The sequence below is a fragment of the Theropithecus gelada genome, chromosome 15 (genome assembly GCF_003255815.1).
Source record: "Theropithecus gelada isolate Dixy chromosome 15, Tgel_1.0, whole genome shotgun sequence".
NCBI lineage: Eukaryota > Metazoa > Chordata > Mammalia > Primates > Cercopithecidae > Theropithecus > Theropithecus gelada.
In genome coordinates, this window is record NC_037683.1 from 63,062,544 (window position 1) to 63,090,129 (window position 27,586).

At 36.5% G+C, this 27,586-nt stretch overlaps 1 protein-coding gene across 1 annotated transcript in view; it reads right to left on the reverse strand.

Moving 5' to 3' along the window:
* The window catches only part of ADAMTSL1 (ADAMTS like 1), a 425,354-nt gene that overhangs the window by 298,575 nt on the left and 99,193 nt on the right, over nt 1-27,586 (reverse strand). Inside the window, exon 4 of the mRNA XM_025359517.1 lies at nt 23,806-24,042. Coding sequence (XP_025215302.1) covers nt 23,806-24,042 — 237 coding nt within the window. The remainder of the gene's footprint in view (nt 1-23,805; nt 24,043-27,586) is intronic.

A 27,586-nucleotide genomic window follows, 5' to 3' on the forward strand; every position in this document is an offset into this window, starting at 1 on the left:
GCACAAATATATTAAAAGATTAAAAAAGATATTTAAGATGAATAATTTATGTGCTTTAGGGAGGGTTTGGGCATCAAGAGACAAAAATAGCCGACAGAGAGATTTATTGACTCGTTGCTCCATCCATGCATGTGGCAGTCATACTGAGCAACATAATATAAAGAAACTAAAGATGAGTAATACGTGGTCTCTGCTAGTGAGAAGTTCTGAAAAATAATTGGCTATATGGTCATGACATTTAACATAAGACAAAAGAAAGAAGAAGGAAACAGGTTCCAAGAGAAGAAAATGAATATTAATTCCCCTGGGAGTTTTGCTGACGGACTTACCTGAGTTCCTGAGAGAGAGAGTGACCCTAGAGCTGGATCTTAGAGCCTTGTCTACCTCTCCAAAGCTGAATTACAGTGTTTCACTTCTTCTGTATGTTCCCACTGCATCCTGTACTCATAGTTGCATTTCTGTTATTTTATCATGATGTCTAGCATTAGTAGATGCTCAATAAAAATCTGTTGAATGATCAGAATCAACAATACTAAATCTCTCATAACCTCATTTTCGTCCTCTGTAAAGTTGTAACAATATCATCTCACATAGGTTCACACAAGGATTAAAGGTGGTAACATATGTGAAATGCTCACATAGCACAGTGCCTGACATATGCTTACATAGCACAGTGCCTTACAGGCGTGGTGGTGCACACCTGTAATCCCAGCTACTCAGGAGGCTGAGGCACCATGTCAGTGCTCAGTGCCAATATTGGCTTTCATTAAAATTACATATTGTTACCTCTGTTTGTACTGATGAAAAAATTGAAGCTAAAAGAACCTAGTAAATTAGTCTATGATCACGCAGATAGTAAGATCAGAAGCTGGACTTCAAATTTGTATCTGATTGAATACAAAATTAAAGCCCACACCATGTACTGCTGATTATAGTTATTTTTGTTTGAACCTCATCACTATACAATTATAAGCTTCTTAAAGACAGGATGTTATGACACTTACATTCATGTCCCCATTGAGCCTAATTTGGCCCACATGGCAGACCTTTTTTAAAAATTGATTGAACCCACTTAGACTTCAGATATCTTAAATGTAAATGGAAATATTAAACTACAAGATTTCATATTTCCTTTCAGTTTCAAAACTCTCTTCTGTGGGGATGATGTCACCAAGATGGCAGAATAGAAGGTAACCTGCTCATATTCCCCCACAACAACAATTCTGTACCTGTCCACAGTAAAAAGTCTCTCTGTGTGAGCCTTGGAATCCAGTTAGGAGTCTGTGAAAGCCTAACAGAGCCCATAACCTAGGAGGGACATTTTGAGAGTGCAGACCAATACCCAGCTGACAGATCTGCTCTGCCAAACTTGCTTCTGGGTTCAAGCCCAGAAACAGCCCAGTCCCTGAAGGGGCTTGGCTACAGGCCCATTTGGCCTTAAGCCTACAACCAAAATCATCTGCCAAGGGGTCCAGAAAGAACTGTGTATACTACTGCCTTGGTAGAAAGGCTCATCAGCTTGCTGACACTGGTCTTGGCAGTGAACCCGAAAGTTGCCCTGGGGCACTATTCCAGCGTCCCTCAGCTAAGATCCCAGCTTAGAGGGAGACTTGTCCATACATCAAGCCTGGCAGTCTGAGCCTCCCTGACAGGGCTCATCTACTTCTGTCCCACAACAGACTCCAAAGAGTCCAGTCTCAGCCCTGGCCCTTTCACTGCAGTAGGAGAACCATCCTATCTGTGCAGGAACTTACTGGGAGATGCATACTTTTCTGAGCTAAGACCAGGCTCTCCAGCATCTATCCCACAGCAGATCTCAAGGGGTCCCAGTCTCAGCTTCAGCCTCTCCTGCTGCAGTTGAGGAACTCTCCCATCTGTGCAGGGATCTGCTGGGTGATGCATGTTCATCTGATCCAATAAGACAGACCACCAGCCTCCTTCTCACAGAAGATCCCCAAATGCTCAGTCTCAACTCCAGCCCCTTTCACTACAGTAAGGGACACATCCTACCTCGGTAGAGGCCTGCAGGCAGGGATCCCCCTCTTGGGCCAAAAGGACAGTCTTCTGCACTCAGTTCCTTGGCCAGCATTCCCACACAGCCTCATTACTCTCCTTGGGTCTTCCCCAGATCCATCTAGGACAGATGGCCACATCAACCTCTGAGCATTTGTGAGACTTGTGGGCAAGACTGGGCTTAGAGCATCCTCTAGTGCTGAGATACCTTCACCTGTGATAGGCTCAGGGAACACCATAGTCAAACAGCTTAGAATTCCTGGAAGGCCCTCTGAAGAAGGACAAGCAAAACAAAACCACCCTTTGAAGACTAAAATAAATACCTAATTCCTCAATGCACAGACATTATTACTCTTTCACGAGCATCAAGAACATTCAGGAAAACATGGCTGTACCAAACAGACAAGATGCCAGAGACCAACCCTAAAGGGATGGAGAGGTGTGATCTCTCAGACAAAGAATTCAAAATAGCTGTTTTAAGGATGATCAACGAAATTCAAGAACAGAGAGAGTTCATTCAAAAATTTATCAGAGAAATTAGAGAAATTAAAATAATTTTTAAAAATCAACCTTGGAGCTGAAACATACAATGAATAAAGTGAAAAATGTAAGACAGAGCATAAACAGCTGGATTAATCAAACAAAAGAAACAATCAGTGCACCTGAAGACAGACTCTTTGAAAATATACAGTCAGAAAAGAAAAAAAGAATGAAAAGGAATGAACAAAATGTATGGGATCTACAGGACATCAAAGAGCAAATATTTGAGTTACTGGCATTGAAGAGGGAACTGAGAAAGAAAGGTGTAGAGACAATATTCAAAAAAGTAGCAACAGAAAAATGTTCAAACCTGAAGACAGTTGTAAGTATCCAGGTACAGGAAAGTCAAAAGTCACCAATCAGATTCAGTCAAATAAGAATAACCCAAGATATAATTAAATTCACAAAGTTAAAAGAAAAAGAATCCTGAAAGCAGAAAGAGAAAAGAAGTAAATAACTTATAAAGGAGATCCAATACAACTGGAAGGAGACTTCTTAGAAACCCTATAGGCCAGGAAGGAGTGGGACTATATGCTCAGAATGCTGAAGGAAAAAAAAAAAAATGTCAACAAGAAAGCTTGTAACCTCTAAAAATATCCTTCAGAAATGAAGGAGAACTAAAGACTTTCCCAGACTAAAAATAAACCAAACAACAACCGCCAAAACCAAAAACAACAAAAAACAAAAAACACAGAGGGAATTTATCATTACCAGACAAAACCATCTACAAGAAATGGTAAAAAGAAAATCTACAAACACTGGACTTAATCTGTACTAAAGACAAAATAGATCTAATAGATATTTATAGAACATTTCATTCAGTGGCTGCAGAATACATATAATTTCCTTAGCATATGGATCATTCTCAAGGATAGCCCATATGTTAAGTAACAAAACAAGTCTTATAACATTAAAAAAAAAACACTGAAATAATATTAAGCATCTTCTCTGACCACAATGGAATAAAACTAGAAATTAATAACAAGAGGAATTTTGGAAACTATACAAACACATGGAATTTAAACAATATGCTCCTGAATGATCAGTGGGTGAATGAATACATTAAGAAGGAAATTGAAAAACGTCTTGAAACAAATTATAGATAATGAAAACATGACATAACAAAATATATGGGATACAGTATAAGCAGTACTAAGAGGGAAGTTTATAGCTGTAAGTACCTACATCATAAAAGAAGAAAAACTTCAAATAAACAATCAGTACATCTTAAAGAATAGAAAAATAAGAGCAAACCAAACCCACATTAGTAGAAGAAAAAAATAATAAAGATCAGAGCAGAAATAAATGAAATTGAAATGAAGAAAACAATATAAAAGATCAAGAAAAAAAATAGTTTCTTAGAAAAGATAAATAAAATTGACAAACCTTTAGAGAAGAATAAGAAAAAAAGAGAGAAGATCCAGATAAATAAAATCAGAGTGAAAAAAGAGACATTACAATTGATACTGCAGAAATTCAAAAGATCACTATTGGCAATTATGAGCAACTATATGCCAATAAATTGGAAAATCTAGAAGAATTCCTAGACATATACAAGCTACCACGATTGAACCATAAAGAAATCCAAAACCGGATGAGACCATTAACAAGTAATGAGAATGAAGCCATAATAAAAATTATCCCAGCAAAGAGAAGCCCAGGGCCCAGTGACTTCATTGCTGAATTCAACTAAACATTTAAGGTCAATCCTACTCAAACAATTTTGAAAAACAGAGGAGGAGGAAAAACTTCCAAACTCATTCTAGGAGGCCAAGATTACCTTAGTACCAAAATCAGACAAAGACACATTAAAAAACAAACCACAGGCCAATATCATTGATGAATATTGATGCAAAAATCCTCAACAAAATACTAGCAAACCAAATTCAACAACAAATTAAGAAGATCATTCATCATGACCAAGTAGTATTTATCCCAGAGATGCAAGAATGGTTCAACATATGCAAATCAATCAACATGATATGTCTTATCAACAGGATCAAGAAGAAAATCATATGACCATTTCATCAAGTGCTGACAAAGTATTTTATAAAATTCAACATGCCTTCATGATAAAAATCCTTAAAAAACTGGATATTGAAGGAACATACCTCAACATAATAAAAGTATATATGACAGATTCACAGCTCGTATTATTCTGAATCGGGAAAAACTGAAAGCCTTTCCTTTAAGATATGAACCACAACAAGGATGTCCACTTCCAACATGCTATTTAACATACTACTGGAAGTCCTAGCTAGAGAAATCAAACTGCAGCAAGAAATAAACGGTTTCCAAATTGGAAAGGAAGAAGTCAAATTATCTGTATTTGCAGATTATATAATCTTATATTTGGAAAAACCTAAAGACCCACAAGAAAACTACGAGAACTGTTAAACAAATTCAGCAAAGTTGCCAGATACAAAATTAATGTATAAAAATCAGCAGCATTTCTATATGCCAAAAATGAACAATCTGAAAAAGAAATAAAGAAAGTAATCTCATTTACAATAGCTACAAATAAAATAAAATACCTAGGTATTAACCAAAGAAGTGAAATATCTCTATGATGAAAACTAGAAAACACTGATGAAAGAAATCGAAGAACATACTAAAAAATGAAAAAAGATTCCATGTTCATGGATTGGAAGAATCAATATTGTTAAAATGTCTATACTATTCAAGGCAATCTACAGATTCATTGCAATCTCTGTCAAAATACCAATGACATTCTTCACAGAAACAGAAAAAACAATCCTAAAATTTACATGGAACCACAAAAGACCCAGAATAGACAAACCTATGCTGAGCAAAAAGAACAAAACTGAGGAATCACATTATCTGACTTCTAATTTTACTACAGAGATATAGTAACCAAAATAGTATGGTATTGAGAAGTTTTGCAAAGGACTCAAGGAGGCTTGAAGATGAGGAGCATAATGACTGGTCATTGAAAGTTGACAACAACCAACTGAGAGCAATCATCGAAGCTGATCCTCTTACAACTACACGAGAAGTGGCAAAATAACTCAACGTCAACCATTCTACAGTCATTTGGCATTTGAAGCAAATTGGAGAGGTGAGAAAGCTTGATAAGTGGGTGCCTCATGAGTTGACCAGAAAAAGAAATCATAATTTTGAAATGTCATCTTCTTTTATTCTATGCGACAACAAGGAACCATTTCTTGATTGGACTGTGATGTGTGATGAAAAATGGATTTCATATGACAAGCAGTGAAGAACAGCTCAGTGGTTCGACCGAGAGATGATCCAAAACACTCCCCAAAGCCAAACTTGCACCAGAAAAAACGTCATGCTCACTGTCTGCTGTTTTGCTGCCGATCTGATCCACTACAGCTTTCTGAATCCTGGTGAAACCATTATCTCAAGGAAGTATGCTCAGCAAATCAATGAGATGCACTGAAAACTGCAACACCTGCAGCCAGCATTGGTTAACAGAAAGACCCCAATTTTTCTTCATGAAAATGCCCGACTGCCTATTGCACAAAAAACACTTCAAAAGTTGAATGAATTGGGCTATATGTTTTGCCTCATCTGCCATACTCACCTGAACTCTTGCCAACTGATTACCACTTCTTCAAGCATCCTGATAACTCTTTGCAGGGAAAATACCTCCACAACCAGCAGGATGCAGAAAATGCTTTCCAAGGGTTAGTCAAATCCTGAAGCATGAATTTTTATGCTACAGGAATAAACAAACTTATTTCTCATTGGCCAAAATGTGTTGTTTGTAATGGTTCCTATTTTGATTAATAAAAATGTGTTTGAGCCTAATTATAGTGATTTAAAATTTATGGTGCAAAACCACAATAGCTTTTGCACCAACCTAATAGAGAAAAATCACTTAGCCACAAAAAAAGACAGTAAAAAAGGAAGAGAGAGGTTACAAAATCACAAGAAAACAAGTAACCAAATGGAAATAAGAAGTCCTTACTTATCAATAATAACATTAAATGTAAATGGGCTAAATTCTTCAATTAAAAGATAAAGAGTGGCTGAATGAAATAAATAATAAAGCCCAACTATATACTGCTCACTTCACCTATAAGGGCACACACACTGAAAGTGAAGGGATGGGAAAAGATAGTCCATGCAAACGAAAACCAAAAAAGAACAGGAGTAGCTATACTTATATCAGATAAAAGAGACTTTAAGTCAAAAACTGTAAAAAGAGACAAAGGTCATTATGTAATGATAAAAGAGTTAATTCAGCAAGAGGATGTAACAATAGTAAATATGTATGCACCCAACACTAGCACACCCAAATATATAAAGCAAATTTTAACAGATCTAAAAGGAGAGATAGATGGCAATACAAAAATAGTAGGGCACCCCACTTTTAGCAATGGACAGATCATCCAGACAGAAATTTAACAAAAAAGCATCAGGGTTAAACTATATTCTAGACCAAATGGCATAACAGATATTCACAGAACATTTCATCCAAATGCTACAGAATACATACTTTTCCTATCAACACATGGAACATTTTCCAGAATAAACCATATATTAGGACACAAAACAAATCTAAAAAAAATCAAAATTATTCAAATTATATCAAGTATCTTTTTGAACACAACGAAATAAAACTAGAAATCAATAACTTTCAAAACTATACAAATACAGATGAACTTTGGAAACTATACAAATACATGGAAATTAAATAACATGCTCCTGAATGCTTAGGGAGTCAATAAATACAGAAGGAATTTTAAAAATTCTTGAAAAACATGAAAGTGGAAGCACAACATACCAGAAACTATGGGTTACAGGAAGAGTGATACTAAGATGGACATTTATAGCAATAAATGCTTACATCAAAACAATATAAAGAATCTAAATAAACAACCTAATGACGCATCTCAAGGAACTAGAAAAAAAAGAACAAACCAAATCCTAAATTAGTAGCAGAAAACAAATACTGAAGATGTGAGCAGAAATAAATGAAATTGAGACTAAAAACTAATACAAAAGATCAACAAAATGAAAAGTTGAGTTTTTGAAAAGATAAACAAGATCAACAAACCATTAGTTAGGCTAACAACGAAAAAAATAGAGAAGACTCAAAAAATTAAAATCAGAGATGAAAAAGGAAACATTACAGGTGACACCATAGAAATATAAATGATCATTAGACTATTATGAACAATTATATAACAATAAATTGGAAAATCTAGAAATGGGTAAATTCCTGGACACATTCAACATATCAGGAGAAAACAGAAAACTGAACAAATCAATGATGAATAAAGAGATCAAAGCAGTAATAAACGGTCTTCCATCAAAGTAACACCCAGGACCCAATGACTTCACTGCTGAATTCTACCAAACATTCAAAAAAAATCAAAGAGGAGAGAAAACTTTCAAACTTATGCAATAAGGCCAACATTACCCTAATACCAAAACCAGACAAAGACACAACCAAAAAGAAAACTACAGGCCAACCTCCTTCATTAACGTATATGCAAAAATACTCCACAAAATACTAGCAAACAGAATTCAACAATACATTAAAAAGATCATTCACCAGGATTAAGTGGGATTAATTCCAGGAATGCAAGGATGATCAACATTTACAAATTAATAATCATGATACAGTCCATGAACAAAATCAAGAGTGAAAATGATATGATCATTTCAATAGATGCTGAAAAGACATTTCATAAAATTCAACATCTGTAGATGATAAAAACCCTCAACAAATTGGGTATAGAAGGAAATTACCTCTACATGACAAAGGTCATAAATGACAAGCACACAGCTAACATACTGAACAGAAAAAACTGAAAGCCTTTCCACTAAAACCTGGAATGAGACAAGGATGCTCAGTTTCATGACTTTTATTAAACAGCGCTAGAAATCTTAGCCAGAGCAATTAGTCAAAAGAAAAAAATAAAGGGCATCTAAATTGTAAAGGAAGAAGTCAAATTATCCTTGTTTGTAGATGACATAATCTTATAGTTAGAAAAACCCCAGGATTTTCCCCCCAAATTCTTATAACTTGTGAACAAATCTAATAAAGTTGCAGGATACAAAATCAACATACAAAAATCAGTAGTGTTTGTATATATTAACAGTGATCAATTTGAAAAATAAATCAAGAAAGCAATCCCATTTAAAATAGCTACTAAAGAAAAAATACCTTAGAATCAATTTAACCAAAGAAGTGAGAGATCTCTATAAGTAAAACTAAAACATTGATGACAGAAATTGAAGAGGCCACCAAAAAAATGGAAAGCCATTCCATGTTGATGGATTAGAAGAATTAATATTGTTAACAAGACCAGGTGTGGTGGCTCATGCCTGTAATACCAGCACTTTGGGAGGCCAAGGTGGGCAGATAACCTGAGTTCAGGAGTTTGAGACCAGCCTGGCCAACATGGCAAAACCCTGTCTCTACTAAAAATATAAAAATTAGCCAGGCATGGTGGGGGACACCTGTAATCCCAGCTACTAAGGAGGTGGAGGTTGCAGTGATCTGACATCACACTACTGCACTCCTGCCTGGGCAATAGAGCAAGACTCTGTCTAAAACAAAACAAAACAAACAAACAACAACAAAATATATACATATATATACACACACACACACACATACATACATACATATATGGCACAAAGCTATAGTAACCCAAACAGCATGGTACTGGCATAAAAACAGACAGATACACCAATGGAACAGAATAGAGAACCCAAAAATAAATCCATGCATCAAGAGCCAACCCATTTTCAACAAAGATCCCAAGAATATACACTGGGGAAGGAATAGTCTCTTTAATAAGTGGTTCTGGGAAAACTGGATATCAATATGCAGAAGAATAAAATTAGATCCTCATTTTTTACTAAATATAAAATTAACCCAATATTGGTTAAAGACTTAAATGTAAGATTTGAAATTGTAAAATTACTAGAAGAAAAGATTAGGGAAATGCTCCACAACAAGGGTCTGGGCAAAGATTTTTTGGATAAGATCTCAAAAGCACAGAAAACAAAAGCAAAAACAGACAAATAGATTACATTAAGCTAAAAAGCTTCTGCACAGCAAAGAAAACAATTAAAAAGAGAAAAGCCAACTTACAGAATGGGAGAAAATATTTGCAAATTATCCATCTGGCTAGGAATTAATAACCAGAGTATATAAGAAACTCAACTCAACAGCAAAGAAAAAAATATCTGATAAAAAATGGACAAAAGACCTGAATAGATATTTGTTGAAGACACACAAACAGCTGACAGGCATGTGAAAAAATGCTCAACATTACAAATCACCAGAGAAATGTGAATCAAAACCACAATGATATATCATTTCACTTCAGAGTGGCTATTATCAAAAGCACAAAAAATAGCAAATGCTAGTGAGGATGCAGAATAAGAGGAACACTTGCACACTGTTGGTGGGAATGTGAAGTAGTACACTCATTATGGAAAACAGTATGGAGGACCCTCAAAAATCTAAAACTAGAACTACTATATGATCCAGCAATCTCACTGCTGGGTATATATCCAAATGAAAGGAAATCACTACATCAAAGAGATACCTGCATTCCCATGTTTATTCCAGCACTATTCACAATAGTCAAGATATATAATCAACCTAAGTGTTCATCAATTAATAAATGGATATGAAACATGTGATATATACACACGATGGAATATTATTCAGTCATAAAAAATGAAATCCTGTCATTTGCAGCAATACGATGGAACTGGAGGTCATTACATTAAGTGAAATAAGCCAGGCACAGAAAGACAAATATTGCATGTTCTCACTCATATGTGGCAGCTAAAAAGTGTATCTATTTGAGATAGACAGTAATATGGTGGTTACCAGAGGCTGGTAAGGGAAGCAAGAGGGGAACAATAAAGAGAAGTTGGTTATTGAGTATACAAACACAGATAGAAGGAATAAGATCTGGTATTTGACAGTACAGTGGGGAAAATTATAGTGACAATAAGTTATTGTATATTTCCAAATAGCTAGAAAAGAAGAATTGTAATGTTCCCCATACAAAGAAAAGGTCTAAATGTTTTTGGTGATAGATACCCCAGTTACTCTAATTTGGTCTTTACACCTTGTATACCTTGTATCTCATTGTGATTTTGATTTGCATTTCTCTAATGATCAATGATATTGAGCTTTCTTTATATGCTTGTTGGCTGCATGTATGTCATCTTTTGAAATGTGTCTGTTCATGTCCTTTACCCACTTTTGGGTTGGTTTGTTTTGTAAACTTGTTTAAGTTCCTTACACATGCTGGATAATAGACGTTTATCAGATGCATAGTTTGCGAATATTTTATCCCATTCTGTAGGGTTATCTGTTTACTCTGTTAATAGTTTCTTTTGCCGTGCAGAAGCTCTTTAGTTTAATTAGATTTCATTTGTCAATGTTTGCTTTTGTTGCAATTGCTTTTGGCATCTTTGTCATGAAATATTTGTCAGTTCCTATGTCCAGAATGGTATTGCCTATGTTGTCTTCCAGAGTTTTTTTCAATAGTATTTAGTTTTACATTTCAGTCTTTAATACACTTGAGTGAATTTTTGTCTATGATATAACGAAGGGGTCCAGTTTCAGTCTTCTGCATATGGCTAGCCAGTTATCCCAGCACTGTTTATTGAACAGGGAGTCCTTTCTCCATTGGTCATGTTTGTCAGCTTTGTCAAAGATCAGATGGTCATAGGTGTGTGGTCTTATTTCTGGGCTATTCTGTTCCATTGGTCTATGCGTCTATTATTTTACCAGTATCATGATGTTTTGGTTACTGTAGTCCTGCAGTGTAGTTTGAAGTCAGGTAATGTGATGCTTCCAGTTTTGTTCTTTTTGCCTAGGATTGCCTTGACTATGGGGCTCTTTTAAAAATTCCACATGAATTTTAAAATAGTTTTTTTTCTGGTTCTATGAAGAATGTCATTGGTAGTTCGACAGGAATAACACTGAGTCTGTAAACTGCTTTAGGTAGTATGGCTATTTTAATGATACTGATTCTTCCTATCCATGAGCAAGGAATGTTTTTTCATTTGTTTGTGTTATCTCTGATTTTTTTTTTTTTTTTTTGAGCAATGGTTTGTAATTCTTATTGTAGAAAATTTTCACCTCTCTGCTTAGCTGTATTCTTAGATATTTTATTCTTTTTGTGCAATCATAAATGGAACTGCATTCCTGATCTGGCTTTAAGCTTGGCTGTTGGTGTACAGGAATGCTAATGATTTTTGTTCAATGATTTTATATCCTGAGACTTTCCTGAAGTTGTTTATTGGCTTAAGGAGCTTTTGGGTTGAGCCCATGTGGTTTTCTAGACAGAGAATTATGTTGTCTGCAAATGGAGATGGTGTGACTTCCTTTCTTCCTATTTGGATGCTTTTTATCTTTTTCTCTTGTCTGATTGCTCTGGCTAGCACTTCCAATATGATGTTGAATAGGAGTGGTGAGAGAGGGCATCTTTGTCTTGTGCTGGCTTTAAAAGGGAATTTTCCAGCTTTTGCTCATTCAGTATAATGTTGGCTGTGGGTTTGTCGTAGATGACTCTTAACGTTTTTGGGTATTTTCCTTCAATATCTAGTTTATCAAATTTTTAACATGAAGAGATGTTGAATTTTATAAAAAGTATTTTCTTGCATCTGGGACTATTGTCTTTAGTTCTGTTTATGTGATGAACAACATTTATTGACTTGCATACATTGAACCAATCTTGCATCTCTGGGATAATTTCAAAGGAAAAATTAAACATATACAACTTTCCAAAAAGTTTTCTTATTAAGCTATAGAAACTTTCACTTCATAAATGGAATAGCAAGATGGAAAACAGTATCAATATAGCAGAAGAACCCCTTCCATGAATAAAAATAATACTTGAATACACAAAAAAACCAGCTAAGGTGACAAAAATAAAATATTACAAAATAAATGAATTTCTATGAAATGTCACTTTCCAGCTTTGGAATTGGATAATGGGTAGAGATTGAATGAATTTTGAGGTGCTTCATAGAAAAAAACCTAGATCGAAGAGGCAGTTGATAGAAATATAGATGTTACCAAAGTATATTTGTGCTGTTATAACAAAATACCTACGACTGTGTAAGTTATAATAAATGGATATTTATTTCCTCACAATTCTGGAGACTGGGAAATTCATGATCAAGGTGCTGGCATTTGGTGAGGACCTTCTTGCTGCATCATCCATGGATCCATCTTTTTGTTTCTTTCAGGCCCCTAGTCAATTGGACGGTGCCCACCAATATTGAGCAAATTTTACCAACTCAGTCCACTGATTCACAAGGCAATCTCCTCCAAAAAAACCCTCACAGACACACCTGGAAACAATGCTTCAGCGGCTATCTAGGCATCCTTAAATCTGGTCAAGTTGACACATAAAATTAACCATCACAGATGTTAAAGGTAACTGGTGAGGCCTTAGAAAGAAATGATGAACATTTAATTGGATACTGGAAGAAAGATGATTCCTGTTATACAGTGGCAGAGAACTTGGCTGTGTCATTTTCTGCCATTGAGTGGAAAGTAGAACTTTCAGTGAGGTATTAGTGCATTTTCATGCTGCTTATAAAGACATACCTGAGACTGAGCAATTTACGAAAGAAAGAGGTTTATTGGACTTACAGTTCCACATGGCTGGGGGTAGCCTCACAATCATGGCAGAAGGTGATAGGTACATCTCACATGGTGGCAGACAAGAGAGAGAGCTTGTGCAGAGAAACTCCTCTTTTTAAAACCATCAGATCTCGTGAGACTCATTCACTATCACAAGAACAGCACACGAAAGACCTGCCCCCATAATTCGATCATCTCCTAACAGGATCCTCCCACAACACATGGGAATTGTGGAACTTATAATTCAAGATAAGATTAGGGTGGGGACACAGCCAAACCACATCATTCCACTCTAGCCCCTCCCAAACCTCATCCCCTTCTCATACTGCAAAATACAATCATCCTTCTCAACAGTCCCCCAAAGTCTTAACTCATTTCAGCATTAACTGAAAAGCCCACAGTCCAATGTCTCACCTGAGACAAGGCAAGTCCCTTGCACCTATGACCCTGTAAAATCAAAAGTAAGTTAGTTATTTCCTAGACACAATGGGGATATAGGCATTGGGTAAATACAGCCATTCCAAATGGGAGAAATTGGCCAAAACAAAGGGACTACAGGCACCACACAAGTCCAAAATTCATCACAGCAGTCAAATCTTAAAGCTCCAAAGTGACCTCCTTTGACTCCATGTCCCGTATCTGGATCATGCTGATGCAGGAGGTGGGTTCCCGTGGTCTTGGGCAGCTCCATTTCTGTGGCTCTACAGGGTACAGCCTCCTTCCTGACTGCTTTTACTGGCTGGTGTTGAGTGTCTGCAGCTTTTCCAGGCACACAGTGCAAGCTGTCAGTGGCTCTACCATTCTGGGGTCTGGAGGATGGTAGCCCTTGTCTCACAGCTCTACTAGGTGGTATCCCAGTAGGGATTCTGTGGAGGCTCTGACCTCACATTTCCCTTCTGCACTGCCCTAGCAGAGGTTCTCCATGACAGCCCTGCCCCTGTGGCAAACTTCTGCCTGGGCATCCAGGTGTTTCCATACATCTTCTGAAATCTAGGTGGAGGTTCCCAAACCTTAATTCTTGACTTCTGTGCACTCACAGTCTCAACACCACATGGAAGCTGCTAGGGCTTGGGGCTTGCACCCTCTAAAGCTACGACCTGAGCTCTACATTGACCCCTTTCAGCCATGACTGGAACAGCTGGGATGCAGGGCACCAAGTCCCTAGGGTGCACACAGCATGGGGACTCTGGGCCCAGCTCACAAAACTACTTTTTCCTCCTGTCTGTTACCCAGTTCCAAAGTTGCTTCCACATTTTTTGGTATCTTTTCAGCAGCACCCTACTCTACTGATACCAATTTACTGTATTAGTCCATTTTCACACTGCTTATAAACATACCCAAGATGCAGCAATTTACAAAACAAAGAGGTTTATTACACTTACAGTTTCATGTGGCTGGAGTGGGGGGGCCTCACAATCATTGTAGAAGGTGAAAGCCATGTCTCACATGGCAGCAGACAACAGAAGAGACCTTGTACAGGGAAACTCCTCTTTTTATTTTATTTATTTATTTTTATTTTATTTTACTTAATTTTATTTAGAGATGGAGTCTCACTGTGTCGCCCAGGCTGGAGTGCAGTGGTGCGATCTTGACTCACTGCAACCTCCCCCTCCCCAGTTCAAGCAATTCTCCTGCCTCAGCCTCTAGAGAAGCTACGACTACAGGCACCCTACACCATACCTGGCTAATTTTTTGTATTTTTAGTAGAGATGGGGTTTCACCATGTTAGCCAGGATGGTCCCAATCTCCTGACCTCATGATCCACCCGCCTCGGCCTCCCAAAGTGCTGGGATTACAGGTGTGAGCCACCGTACCCAGCCTGAAACTTCTCTTTTTAAAAATCATCAGATCTCAGGAGACTCATTCACTATCATGAGAACAGCCCAGGAAAGACCAGCCCTCATAATTCAATCACCTCCCACTGGGTTCCTCCCACATGTGGGAATTGTAGTAGTTCCAATTCAAGGTGAGATTTGGGTCAGAACACAGCCAAACCATATCAAACAATAAACTTATGTACTTAGCTGAGTAGATTTCCAAACACAGTGTGGATGACTACAGCCTGGTTTCACTTTGGTACTTATAGTAAAATGTGAGAGCAAAGAGATAAACTGAGAGATGAACTGTTAAGCACTTGATTAGTTGAAACATTTTCAGCTTGTTCAGGTAGTGTGCTTTGGTAACAGGGCCAAGGTTATAGCTAGATAACCATGTGCTAAAGAAATTAGGCATGTGACTCATGAATCCCTCAAACATCTTAGCAGAAGCCAGGAATAGAGATGCAGTTATTCCGGAAAGAACTGTAGAGGACCCCCTTGTTTGATGGCTTGGACGCCTGTTAATTGCAAGAAAGATTGATGTGGTTTCTGAGAATTTCATACCAGCAGAAATACTGACAACCTAGAATAAATGTCCCAGAGATGGGACAAAGTGAGAGAAGAATGACTCTGAGGTCTGAGCCACAGATGCAGAAGCTTGGGCTGACTTTACCTCCTTGAGGTGAGAGGGCAGGACTGCCTCCTTGGCAGGCACATAGAATGAAGCATTGAGCCACAAGGATTACTCTCAGGCCTTGAAAACTAGTGGACTTTTTTCCTGCTGGGTATCAGACATGCTTAGGACCTATGATCCCTTTTTCTTTTGTATTTTCCCCTTTTTGAGTGGGAATGGGAATCTACTTCTGCTTGTCTCACCGTTGCATTTTGGAAGCAGATAACTTATTTTTGGCTGCAAGTGTGTGCAGGTGGAGACAAATGACGTCCCAGGATGCACCACATCCAAGTCTCAGCCATAGCTGATTCAGCTGATAGAATTTGGAGTTTTTGAGTTAATAATATTTTAGAGTTAGAGTTGATGCTGAAATGGGTTAAAACTTTTGGGATATTGGGATCAGGTTAATATTTGTCACATGGGAAGGACTTAAATTTGGGAGTCAGACAGCTGGCTGTCATGGGTTGAACTGTGTCTGCTAAAGTCAAAACCTCTGATGCCTATAAATGTGACCTTTTTAGGAAATAGAATCTTTGCAGATGTAACCAAATTAAGATGAATTCATAGTCCATTAGGGTGGGCTCCAATTTAATATGATTGCTGTCCTTATAAGAACAGGTGAAGACACAGACATAGAGGGGAGAATGCCATTTGATAACACAGGCAGAGATTAGAGTGATGCAGCTGCAAGTTCAGAAACAGCAAGGATTGATGGCTACTATTAGATGTTAGGAAGAGGCAAAAGAAGCAAAGGATTCCACCCAGAGCCGCAGAGAAAGCATGGTTCTGATGACACTTCGATTTTTGCATTCTGGCCTCATGAACTGTGAGAGAATAAATTTCTGTTGTTTTAAGACACCATGTAAAGGAATTTGGGATTTTTTTTTAACCTGAAGGCAAAAAAAATGCAATTGAAATGATTCAAGCAGACGAGAAATCAACCAAATCTGTATTTTAGAAAGAGCTTCCCATTTACAGTGAGGGGAATATAGTATAGTGACTACAGTACACTTTCCTATTTATTTATCTCCCCTCAGAGTGAAAATTCTGGAAGCACAGGGATTGTCCTTCTTATCCATTAATGTATTTTCAGTATTTAGCATACTGTTAATTCCTAAGTAAAATTTGTCAGACAAATGAATTTTTTAAAGTTTTTCACAATAACTCTAAAAATGTATCATTCCTATGGAAAGAGATCTTAATCAATTTTATATCCTCAATAATCAACATAGAGCAGATTGTTGGAAGAATGCATAAACAAGATTCTGAAACTAAGGAAATTCAACTAGTTAGCAGTAGTTAGTTTTATCTTTACTATGTTATGAAAAGAGGAGAATAAGAAAGACTGTGCATTAAATATTTTAATCAACACCATGCTTCCATGTAGAATTAGATTATAAAGTATAGAAGAAAAAAATGTCCAACACCTTATTTCTGACATCATCACCTTTGGAATAACTGGAGGACATTTGATACTAGTGACTTAGGTCACAGACAGAGATGGAGAAATAATCATTCCATTCAATTCATTTCAAACTACTCACCACAGGAATTATTAAAAATGAAAAGAATTTCTTTGTTAGAAGTATGGTTCATTTTAATGTTGCCAGAATGAAGCATAGACATCAAAACTCTGTGATTCAATTTATTGCTGTACTGTATTATTCATTTTAAAATAATATTAAATAAGGCATTACTTGAAAGGAATTCTTTTCCTTTTTGAAATGCTTAATTATTTGAAATAGCAATAACCAATATTATAAATATGCAGATTCATGATAAAAGGCTTGTTTATAATCATACTTTTTCTTTTGATATATATTAGGTATCAGCTGATGAATTCTATTAATTATGAAAATAAAACATACTTTTCTCTATTTGCTTTCAAAATAACCTCAAAATTATTTTTAACAGCAGCAGATGTTCTATCTGTAAATTTATGCTACTCTTTTAAAAAATATATTTAAAACAGAAACCAGCTTTGTGCTTTACAACAAATATAAATAGGGGTAATTTGGATAATGAAAATAAATGAATAACAGCAGTACTAATAGAACTGATCCTATTTGTGATGGCTCATTAACTCTGTACAGGATGTAATTCACTGCCCTGGATCAGGAGTTGATAATTGGACAATGTGGAGCTATTTACAAAAGATGACTGCAATAAGAAATTAACAGAAGGTCTGTTCATTCATTGGGAAGTCAGTACCCCTTTCGTATGTCTAACCATATTAAATCATGCACTGAGAAAGGCTGTAAGGAAGAAAAAGAAAAAGATAAGAAATAACTTGGATACAATTAATACTAGTAGTATTTATCAAACTCATAGTAAGCACTCTAAATGCATTTGATTACTTAATCTTCATTCTAATCCTATTCTTAAAATTATTATCCTCATTTTGCAGATGGCAAAACTGAGGCTTAGGAACTTGCTCAAAGGCACATGCCAATGGGTGGTGGAGCTTAGATTCCAACCTAGATGGTATGATTCCAGAGCCTCTGTCCTTAACTACTCATACAATGATAAATTGCTTCCCTAGCTCAGCCCTCTCTCCAACTTCATCTAGTCTAGAATGATAATGAACAAATAAGAATCCCAGTGTTTCTCAGTCTGAGATGCAAGGTGAAGAGGGATAACACAATGATCCCCTGGGGATGATTATCAGATTCTAGGAGGGAGAAAAGGAAAGGAGGAGAAAGTGGTTTGAAAAGGTATATTCATTAAACCTATTGTTTTCATAATATTAATGACAGAATTACAGCTAGACAAAATCTCAGCCCATGGGATAAACTGAAGAAATAATGTAGGGAGCATAGTTAGAAAACGTTGATAAACACCAGTACTCTCTGACCTCTAGTCTGTCATTAACTAGCCATAGGCTCCAGGGAAAATCATACAATGATTTCCTGGGACTGGACTAGATGATCTCAAAGGCCCTGCTTTCAAACGCTGGGCTGTGAAGCGCTATTAGTGACAATTTCTGTGCTCTGGAAAAAAAAAAAAAAAAAAAAGTAAAGTAAGGGGTAGTAACTTTCTCATATGGCAAACTATCTCCAGTTCAAAGAATTGTCTTTTATTCTGAAATTAGCTTCTTACTACTTTCTTGTGATGAACGTTTCAATTGTGAAGTGATGATGGGGATAGTACACGGTAGGAGTTCTCTTTTTGTTTTTTTAAAGTCACTACCTAACCAATTAAGAAGTTCGTTACTTTGTCACATCCTGGAAAATTTTTTGAAATGTTACAGAGTTATAAAATCTTATATAGGGAACCACTAGTGTAATGTATTTTCCAACTCAAAATTTTCAGAGTCTTCTACATTTCTACAGCACTTTACACTTTATTAAACATTTTCACATATATTATCTCACTTTGGAACACTACGGTCTAGGAGACAATCCATTTTCCACAGATTGAAAAATAGAGCTTAGGGAGGCTGCACAGTTCATTAAAGAGGAGCTAGATTCAAACTCATGTTTTATTTATTTATTTATTTATTTATTTATTTATTTAGAGATGGAGTCTTGCTCTGTCACCCAGGCTGCAGTACAGTGGTACAATCTCGGCTCACTGCAACCTCTGCCTCCCAGGTTTAAGCCATTCTCCTGCCTCAGCCTCCCAAATAGCTGCGAATACAGGCACCTGCCACCATGCCTGGCTAATTTTTATATTTTTAGTAGAGACAAGGTTATGTCACGTTGGCCAGGCAGGTCTCAAACGCTGGACCTCAGGTGATCCACCCTTCTCAGCCTACCAAAATGCCCAGATTACAGGCATGAGCCACAGCACCTGACCCCAACTCATATCTTTTGACTTTAAATTCTGTCTGCTTTCCAGTCTAAGTGAATCTGGCCATAATAGAACCATAAGAAAGGTGTTTTCAATACATAGAATTAAGAAATCTGAATTTCTGGAAGACAGGACTTTTGTGTCTTTTAAGAGCTCTCCAGGTGTTTCTGATAGGCGGCCAAATCTGGGGACCACTACCAAATGGTCTGAGCCTCCATATACCTGGTATCACTGGAAAGAATAGGAGTTTTGAACTCAGACAGAACTGGGAGTCTCTGGGCAACATATAAAATCGACCTGAGCTTCCAGTTTCTTCATCTGTGAAATAAGGATAACGATGTCTAACATGCAGAACTGTGGATATTTGGAAAAAAAAAAAAAAAAAAAACTACCTAGATATGGTAGTCACTCAAAAATGGAAGTTATTATCATTACTACTACTACCTCGTATGATGCTCTATTATTACCAGGTAAGAATTAGGTATATATCATAAATAGTGATGATTCTGGAATTTTCCTGAAGCAAATTTACAAGAAATACATGTCATCCAAATTATTCTTGATCTCAGGACAGTCTCCAGGTCTCGGTTTCCTTCTCAATGTAAAAGCAATATCTGTGAACTGCTAAGCTATCTTCTGGCTCTAAAAAGTCCAGGACTCTATGATTCTGTTTAAGAGTTAAAGATCCAGTCTTGAGAATGTGGCTCTTTGAAGAGTATTAAACAGCTATACTTGAAATAAATTAGTGCATATGAATGACAAATCTCTATAGCTATGTTGTCATTTTCTATCAAGGTAAGACTATGTGCAAATCCAAATATTCATTTACTTGTAGTTTGTGATTTATATCTGCCTATGCTCAAAAATATTTGAAGCAGTTTACCCCCCAAAATTATAATAAGACAAAAATAAAACCAGAGAAAAAGCTAAGAATCCCTAATGAATAGGGTAGACAAGGAAGAAAAGGGAAAAATAGGGCAGGGGAAATGACTTTTTTTCAGGAAACTAGGAGAAGCCATTTATGAAAACTGCACATTTGTGGGTGTATCACCTGAAGTCAGGAGTTTGAGACCAGTCTGGCCAACATGGTGAAACCCCGCCTCTACTAAAAATACCAAAATTAGCTGGGCATGGTGGCATGTGCCTGTAATCCCAGCTACTCAGGAGACTGAGACAGGAGAATTGCTTGAGCCCGGGAGGAGGAAGTTTCAGCGAGCTGAGATCATGCCACTGCACTCTAGCCTAGGCAACAGAACGGGACTCTATCTCAAAAAAATAATAATAATAAAATAAAAGTTAGCTTTAAGATTACTGACCATGTTTTAAAAAAAAATAAAAATAAGGTTTTTTTCTCAATGTTTGTTGCCAAAGTCTGAAAATAATTATCATCAATATTCAGGTGCAATTCAAATGAAGGATTATTGTCTAAGTAGAATGGAATTCATATATTTAAATTCTTTTTTTTGAGGTAGCAGTGTCTTTCAGCTTTTTTTTTGCTGTCTTCATCCTTGTTCTTCTGAAAGAGTACATACCGCAGGTAAGTATTTCATCTTTATTCCTCTATCATCTTGTCATCCTCTGTTTCTCTACTCATTTTGTAAAATTTAAATAGGTTTTAATCATGAAGACACAGGCTGTGATGGTAGTGATAAAACAGAATCCAAGATGACATCCCTTACAAATCCATATTAAGTTGCAGTTTTTGATCCTCTGAGCATGTTTTATTTATTGCTTTCTACCCTCTGTTATAATCAAAATGAAAACTCCTTCCTGGTTTTAGACTCAGTTTTCTTTCTGTTCCTGCTATCATTGTCCTGGCCCAAGCTCATGCCTTGCCTCACTTCCCACTGTAAAAGCCTCCAGTGAAGCTGGTCTCTCCCTCCAGAGCCTTCCACTTTAAGCTTCTTGCAACAGCTGGAGTGCAGATCTCCAGCTCACCGCAACCTCCACCTCCCAGATTCAAGTGATTCTCCTGCCTCAGCCTCCCGAGTAGCTGGGATTCAGGAATGCGCCACCATGCCCAGCTAATTTTTGTATTTTTAGTAGAGATGGGGTTTCTCCATGTTAGTCAGGCTGGTCTCATACTCCCGACCTCAGGTGATCCGCCCTCCTCGGTTTCCCAAAGTGCTGGGATTAAAGGTGTGAGCCACTGTGCCTGGCCTATAATAATATTTCTAAAGTAGAGCTCTGATTATGTCTTTTCACCATTAAACTCTTTCTTGGTCATCCATGGTTTACCACAGTCCTGTCTGCCATTCAAGCCTCCATGATTCTCTCCCAAACTACTTCCCTCTTCTTACTGCATAGCTAGGTCTTACCTGGCTCTCCAGCCAGACTAAATGTCTTGTTAGTGCTTAAATGCAATCTTTGTCTTTCCATCGCCTTTACTACATGATTGCCTCTAACAAGACAAAGAAATGAAGAACATAATAATAATAACCAGTCATTATTTCTATGTATAAGTCACAATGCTTTTCAAATACGGTATAATTTACATTTGCTCCCAAATCTGTCGTACTCATAAGAATCTAAGCTAAAGCATGTTTACACTTGTAACCCAAAGTCCAGTACTATCATTCCATATTTATTATATATGAAATTTATTCCTTAGCAACTAAGATAGGATTATCTTTCAGTTGCTAAGGTACATGAGGCCTGCTGGCAGGATTAGTTTAGGAAAAAATATGCCACATTGAACTCCCATGCAAAAGAAACAAATGAAACCTAATTTGCTGAGCTGTCTTGTTTATTTTGGTTCATTCAGCAGGGTAATAGAGTAGCAATAACATTGAACTGGATCTCAGGAGATATAGAATTTAGTCCGATTTCTGGCATGACCAAACATACAGCTTTCAGAAGATCATGCATATTTTCTGCTCCTCAGTTTTCTCACTTCTAAAACGGAAATCTTCCTTGCTTTCACTCAAACAGTATACATACATAGGGAGTTATTATTATTTTGTTTGCCATTCCCTACAACACAGCCCCCTTTCTAAATCTATTTGCTTTACAATTCTCTACTATTCCTAAAGTTTTTTTTCAGATTCCATAATTCCATTTCAATACCACTAAGAGTCCTAGAGGAGGAAGTAAATATCAAACATCAGAAATGATTTGTTCAGATATATTGCTTTTAGAATGTTGATTGAATAACTCTAAGGCCCTTCCTAGCTTTAAAATAGTAAAATTTCATATTCGAATTTACACCTGAAATTCATATATCTCTTGTATATAAGGAAACCTTCAGATACGTTTCATCATCTGCATTCTCCTATATGACACCAGTTTCTCTGTCTCAAGATTTTAAACTTTATGAAGGTTGACTATGTCTGTTTCCCTCTTGTATACATAAAAACCTTGCCTGACATCTCAGATCTCTTATAGTCATGTACACTATAGCTTTTGCCTTTACATCCAAATATAGATGTTACGTTTTAAAAAAAATGAATTTGAAACAAATTACTAAAACATATTTTATATTTCTCTTATATTTCTAGCCATGATATTACAGATTCTGAAGAGAGAAAATTTCAGCTGATATCATATTGCGAAAGGCAAATATTCTCAAAATTTTGTGTCTGCTTCATGAAATATAAAAGTATATAGTCAAATATAGCACACAGAAAACTAATAGCAACTGCTTGCTCCAAAAACTAGACTGGTCATCCTAATCCAAAAAGTGGACCTGAAAATAAAGATGGCAAAGACATGACAAACATACAAACTCTTACTCACCTTACTAATTCCCTACCTAAAGTAGACATTGAGGAATGGATGGATACCAGAAATCAAATCTTTTTGTAACCCTGTTTTAAAGATTTAACCGGGTTAAGTCCAACCTAGCTGGCTCTTTCATGACTTTCTTGTTTGAATTTTCAATACAATGGAAATTATAGTAAAGTAGCGAGTTTTCCTATAGTTTACTTGGGGATTTTCGAATTGATCTTACCTGATTTATTCTGAAACTGAGTAAATGAAAATCAAGGCTTCTAAATACACACTCACACACACACACACACACACACACGCTCTTCAGGAATAGCCAATATGGGGGTAATTTCAAAGTCTAGTACATAATTGATAAACACTATTCAAAAATTTTTATTCTTTTATATTCAAGTGACACTCAAGGAAAGAAAATTAACTCTAGTATACTTTTCCTTCACGCAATACAACGCTTGTACTTTTCACCGAAATCACACCTTAATTTTCAAATCTTTCACCATTTATAAACTCTAAAAAGTATAATTATGAGTGATTCAGAGAGTGAGACTATGTAAACTATTTACACAAAGACACTGAAACCCTCTGGACAAGTTGAATGAAAACAAATCAGCACTTACTTGGCATAAACCACTGATGCACATATCCAAAGATTCTGTATAGCAACGAGTACCATCTAAGACCTTAGGTGCTAGTTCAACAACCAGGGCTGTTCCTTTGGCTTGGCACTTGAGTGAACATGGGTTGTCAGGGTCATTAGACACAGGAAGCCATTCATAAAACTGGCCATGGTGCTTGACATCATTATGAGCTGAGCATTGCTGAGCTCGGAAATCACCTGCTTCTGGTGGGCAGTCCTGGAGAAAAAAGAGAGAAAGGACAAACAAAGGTTAAGAGGATACCCCCAATACGAAACCAGAGCAGCTATATGGTCTGCTTAGATCTTAGAAAGCAAAACAAATGTCCTCGTCATGACAGATGGAACTTATAATATCATCTCAGAGCTTATATAATTATTTGGCTTTCAAAATGTAGAAATCTGAGAAAGTAATCACCTCAAAATACATTTTCTGATTGAGTTTAAATGGAAAAGTAACTGGCTTGAAATAGATATTCTGATTAGTTGGGACATACATTTTTTGAAAGTTGTTTATTGGTTCATGAATTCTTCCACATGGCACTATCATTTTGACTTCCTCATAAGTAGAATCTAGTAAAGTCGGAGGATTAGTTGAAATTATTTGTCTCTTTCCGTTCTGATATTGAGAGCTATGACAATTCTTTATTTGAATAACTAGCAGTAAAAAGTTACAATAATTTCATTCAAAAAGTTTTTGTGGAGTTGTAACTTTTTGTCTAGGACTTAGGCTGCATAGTATCTAGAATTAAACATGGGGAACAAAAAATACGAAACCATTTATATATGAATTGCTTTGGCTTAAGGCAGCATAGCAGAATGGAAAGAGCATGGACTTCCTCCTTAGACGAGTGGCTGGCTGCAATGCAGTGCAGAGTTATTGCCGTATTCTAACACAGGGAAGCCTCGTCTTGTGTTAGAACAGAGACAATAACTCTGCACAACTCTCAAGGTTGTTGTGAGAAGTTCATGAGCTCATGCTGGCCAAATATCTGCACAAGGAATATACTGAGTAGATGGTAGCTATTACTATGATTATTTAATGAGGCCACAGAAGACAAAGGGATGGAGTATTAGCAGATTCTCTCAATTTGAGTTTTAAATTATATTGTTACAGATCAATGGAAAAATAAGAATCTTTTTGATGAAGTTTCATAAAGGGCAATTTAAAATGTAAAACTATGGCTAACAATGGCCATTATCTAACGAATAATAAACCTCAGTAAAAGCAAGTAAGATTTAATTTTAAAACAGCAAATATCGCCTATCCCTTGGAAAGGCTTTTTGATGGTTTATCTTATTCTACAAGCCTTCAGATTAAAATTTACTGTGGAAGACTGTCGTCGACTCTCCAGCTGTAGAAAGGCTTTTATTCTAATTTTTTGTTTTAAATAAAGGATTTCCATGTGGCCTTCAGCAGTTCCCTGTTACTGCATTATCATAGTGAGAGTTCTCTTATATAAGGTTTCTTTCTCTGAAAATCTCTTTACCTTTCAATAAACATTCTAAGAACAGGATTGAAAATTTTGACTCTTTTCCAAAACATTAGTGATACTATTAAATAGCATATAAAGCTCTGGTAATTGAGGGAGCACAAATTCTTTCTAGGCAATGTGGGGTAGAAACAAATATTCATTTAGGATGAACATGAAATTGTTCAAAATACAATAAAAAATGTAAAAGACATTTTAGGGTTAGTATTACATGTTCTCAGAGTAAATAAAACATAGTAGTAAAGGAAAAGAATAATGTATATAACATAGGTATAGACACACAGGCACCCAGCAAGGCTTAACATTTGGAATATTGTCTGAAAAGAGTATGATTAAAATTTACTACTTATTAATTTTTTAGATAATAGGATGCAGTTTAAATTTTTAAAGATCCATAAATAAATAAATATGTGTGCTGTGCAGGCTGTTTACTTGTTTATTTTGTAAAATAAAACAAAAACTACAACGAGCAAAACTATATTATGATTTACAACACAGGTAAATTGTGTCAAACCATGACATACAATACAAATTAACTTTATTTTATTTTTATTTTATTTTATTTTATTTTATTTTTGAGATGGAGTCTCGCTCTGTCTCCTGGGGTGGAGTACAGTGGCATGATCTCGGCTCACTGCAACCTCCGCCTCCTGGGTTCAAGCAGTTCTCCTACCTCAGTCTTCTGAGCAGTTGGGATTATAGGCGCATGTCCCCACACCCAGCTCATTTTTAAAAATATTTTTAGTAGAGACGGGATTTTGCCATGCTGGCCAGGCTGGTCTCGAACTCCTGACTTCAGGTGACCCACCTGCCTCGGCCTCCCAAACTGCTGGGATTACAGGCATGAGCCACCACAACTGGCCACAAACAACTTTAAATGTTTAACACCAGCTCCTTTCAGACCATATGTTCTAGAGCACAGAGAAACTGGTTTAATATTAGCTCTTAATGAACTCACATTCCAAAGACAAGACTTCCACTTGCCTAATGTACAAATTCTACCAATATCTGCCTAGGCCTCACTAACTTCTGCCCTAAGACAACTCTATAACTGACAACTGCCCCCAAACTCTACACGTAGCCTTCCTTAAATTTCCCCACTTGAGATATGATAGAGTCTCTGCCAAGGTTCTGCTCTCCCCTGCTTAGCATGTTTAATAAACCTATCTTTATATGATCCACAAGTTCCTGGTCATTGCATGGGAGTGTCTACAGTTGAACTGACAGTTTAGCAATGTTTAAATACAGTATTTTCATTTGATAATACATATCATCCCAGGAGTCACTTGATTACTCAGTAGTACAGAAGAAATAGAGTACATTGTACTGAAGGTACAGAACTTTATTATACTGAAATACAATAAAGCAGAACATTGACGAAATTGTTTGAAATGGTTCCAAACTCCTCTTAAAATTTCCTTTGCCTCCTTTTTCTATACAAGTGAAACAGCTAGAGGGGCCAGGCTGAATCACCTCTGCCTTAATGAGCGGAAGATATAATTAAGAGACCTCTTAATATGAACCAGAAAAAATTTTCTGCACTTTTCCTATTCTGAGAAAAGTGTCAATTACGTTTTTCAATTGATAATGCAATATCATCTTAGTACAGACAAAAAACCTCTACAGAGTCTCCTGTGATTCCCTTCTGTTCAATAAATTGTGTTGGTTCTTCCCACCTTTCCTAAAACAAATAAGACCTAAAGGTAGTCAAAGGTAAAACAATGAAGTTAAAATGTTAAGACTTTTAGGTTCTGTTTTCTGTGACAAACACAGTAAACATATTTAGACATATCATAGAGAATCAACATGCAGACAGATGTTCTTATTTGCAATTCATCTGTATCTAATGGCTTCAAGAACACCTGTTACAAGTTTTATGGTTTCACAACTAGAGAAATAGCTCTGAGAAGAATAATGCTTAAGAACATCTTTACTCAGTTTTATCACTCCTGTCTTTCCTTCCACCTATATTTTTGTAGGGGTGGGAAAATATATTTTGCTAAATTGAGAATGCTCTTAAAACCTGGAGTTCAGAGTTGGAAACTGAACTTGAACCTTTTTAGTGTGTGAGTTTATTTGTACTTGGCAAAATGCAACTTCCTGTTTCAAGAAAAAGGACTTAAGAAAACTTATAAAACAGGTTCAGAAAGCTTCTTGGACATCAAATAGCTTTTACAAAATAACATTTTGATGATTTAAGTGTAAATGAATCAGAAACATATGAATCAAATTTCCCTTGAAATACGCATGTTTAAAAATTAAGGGGAAAAA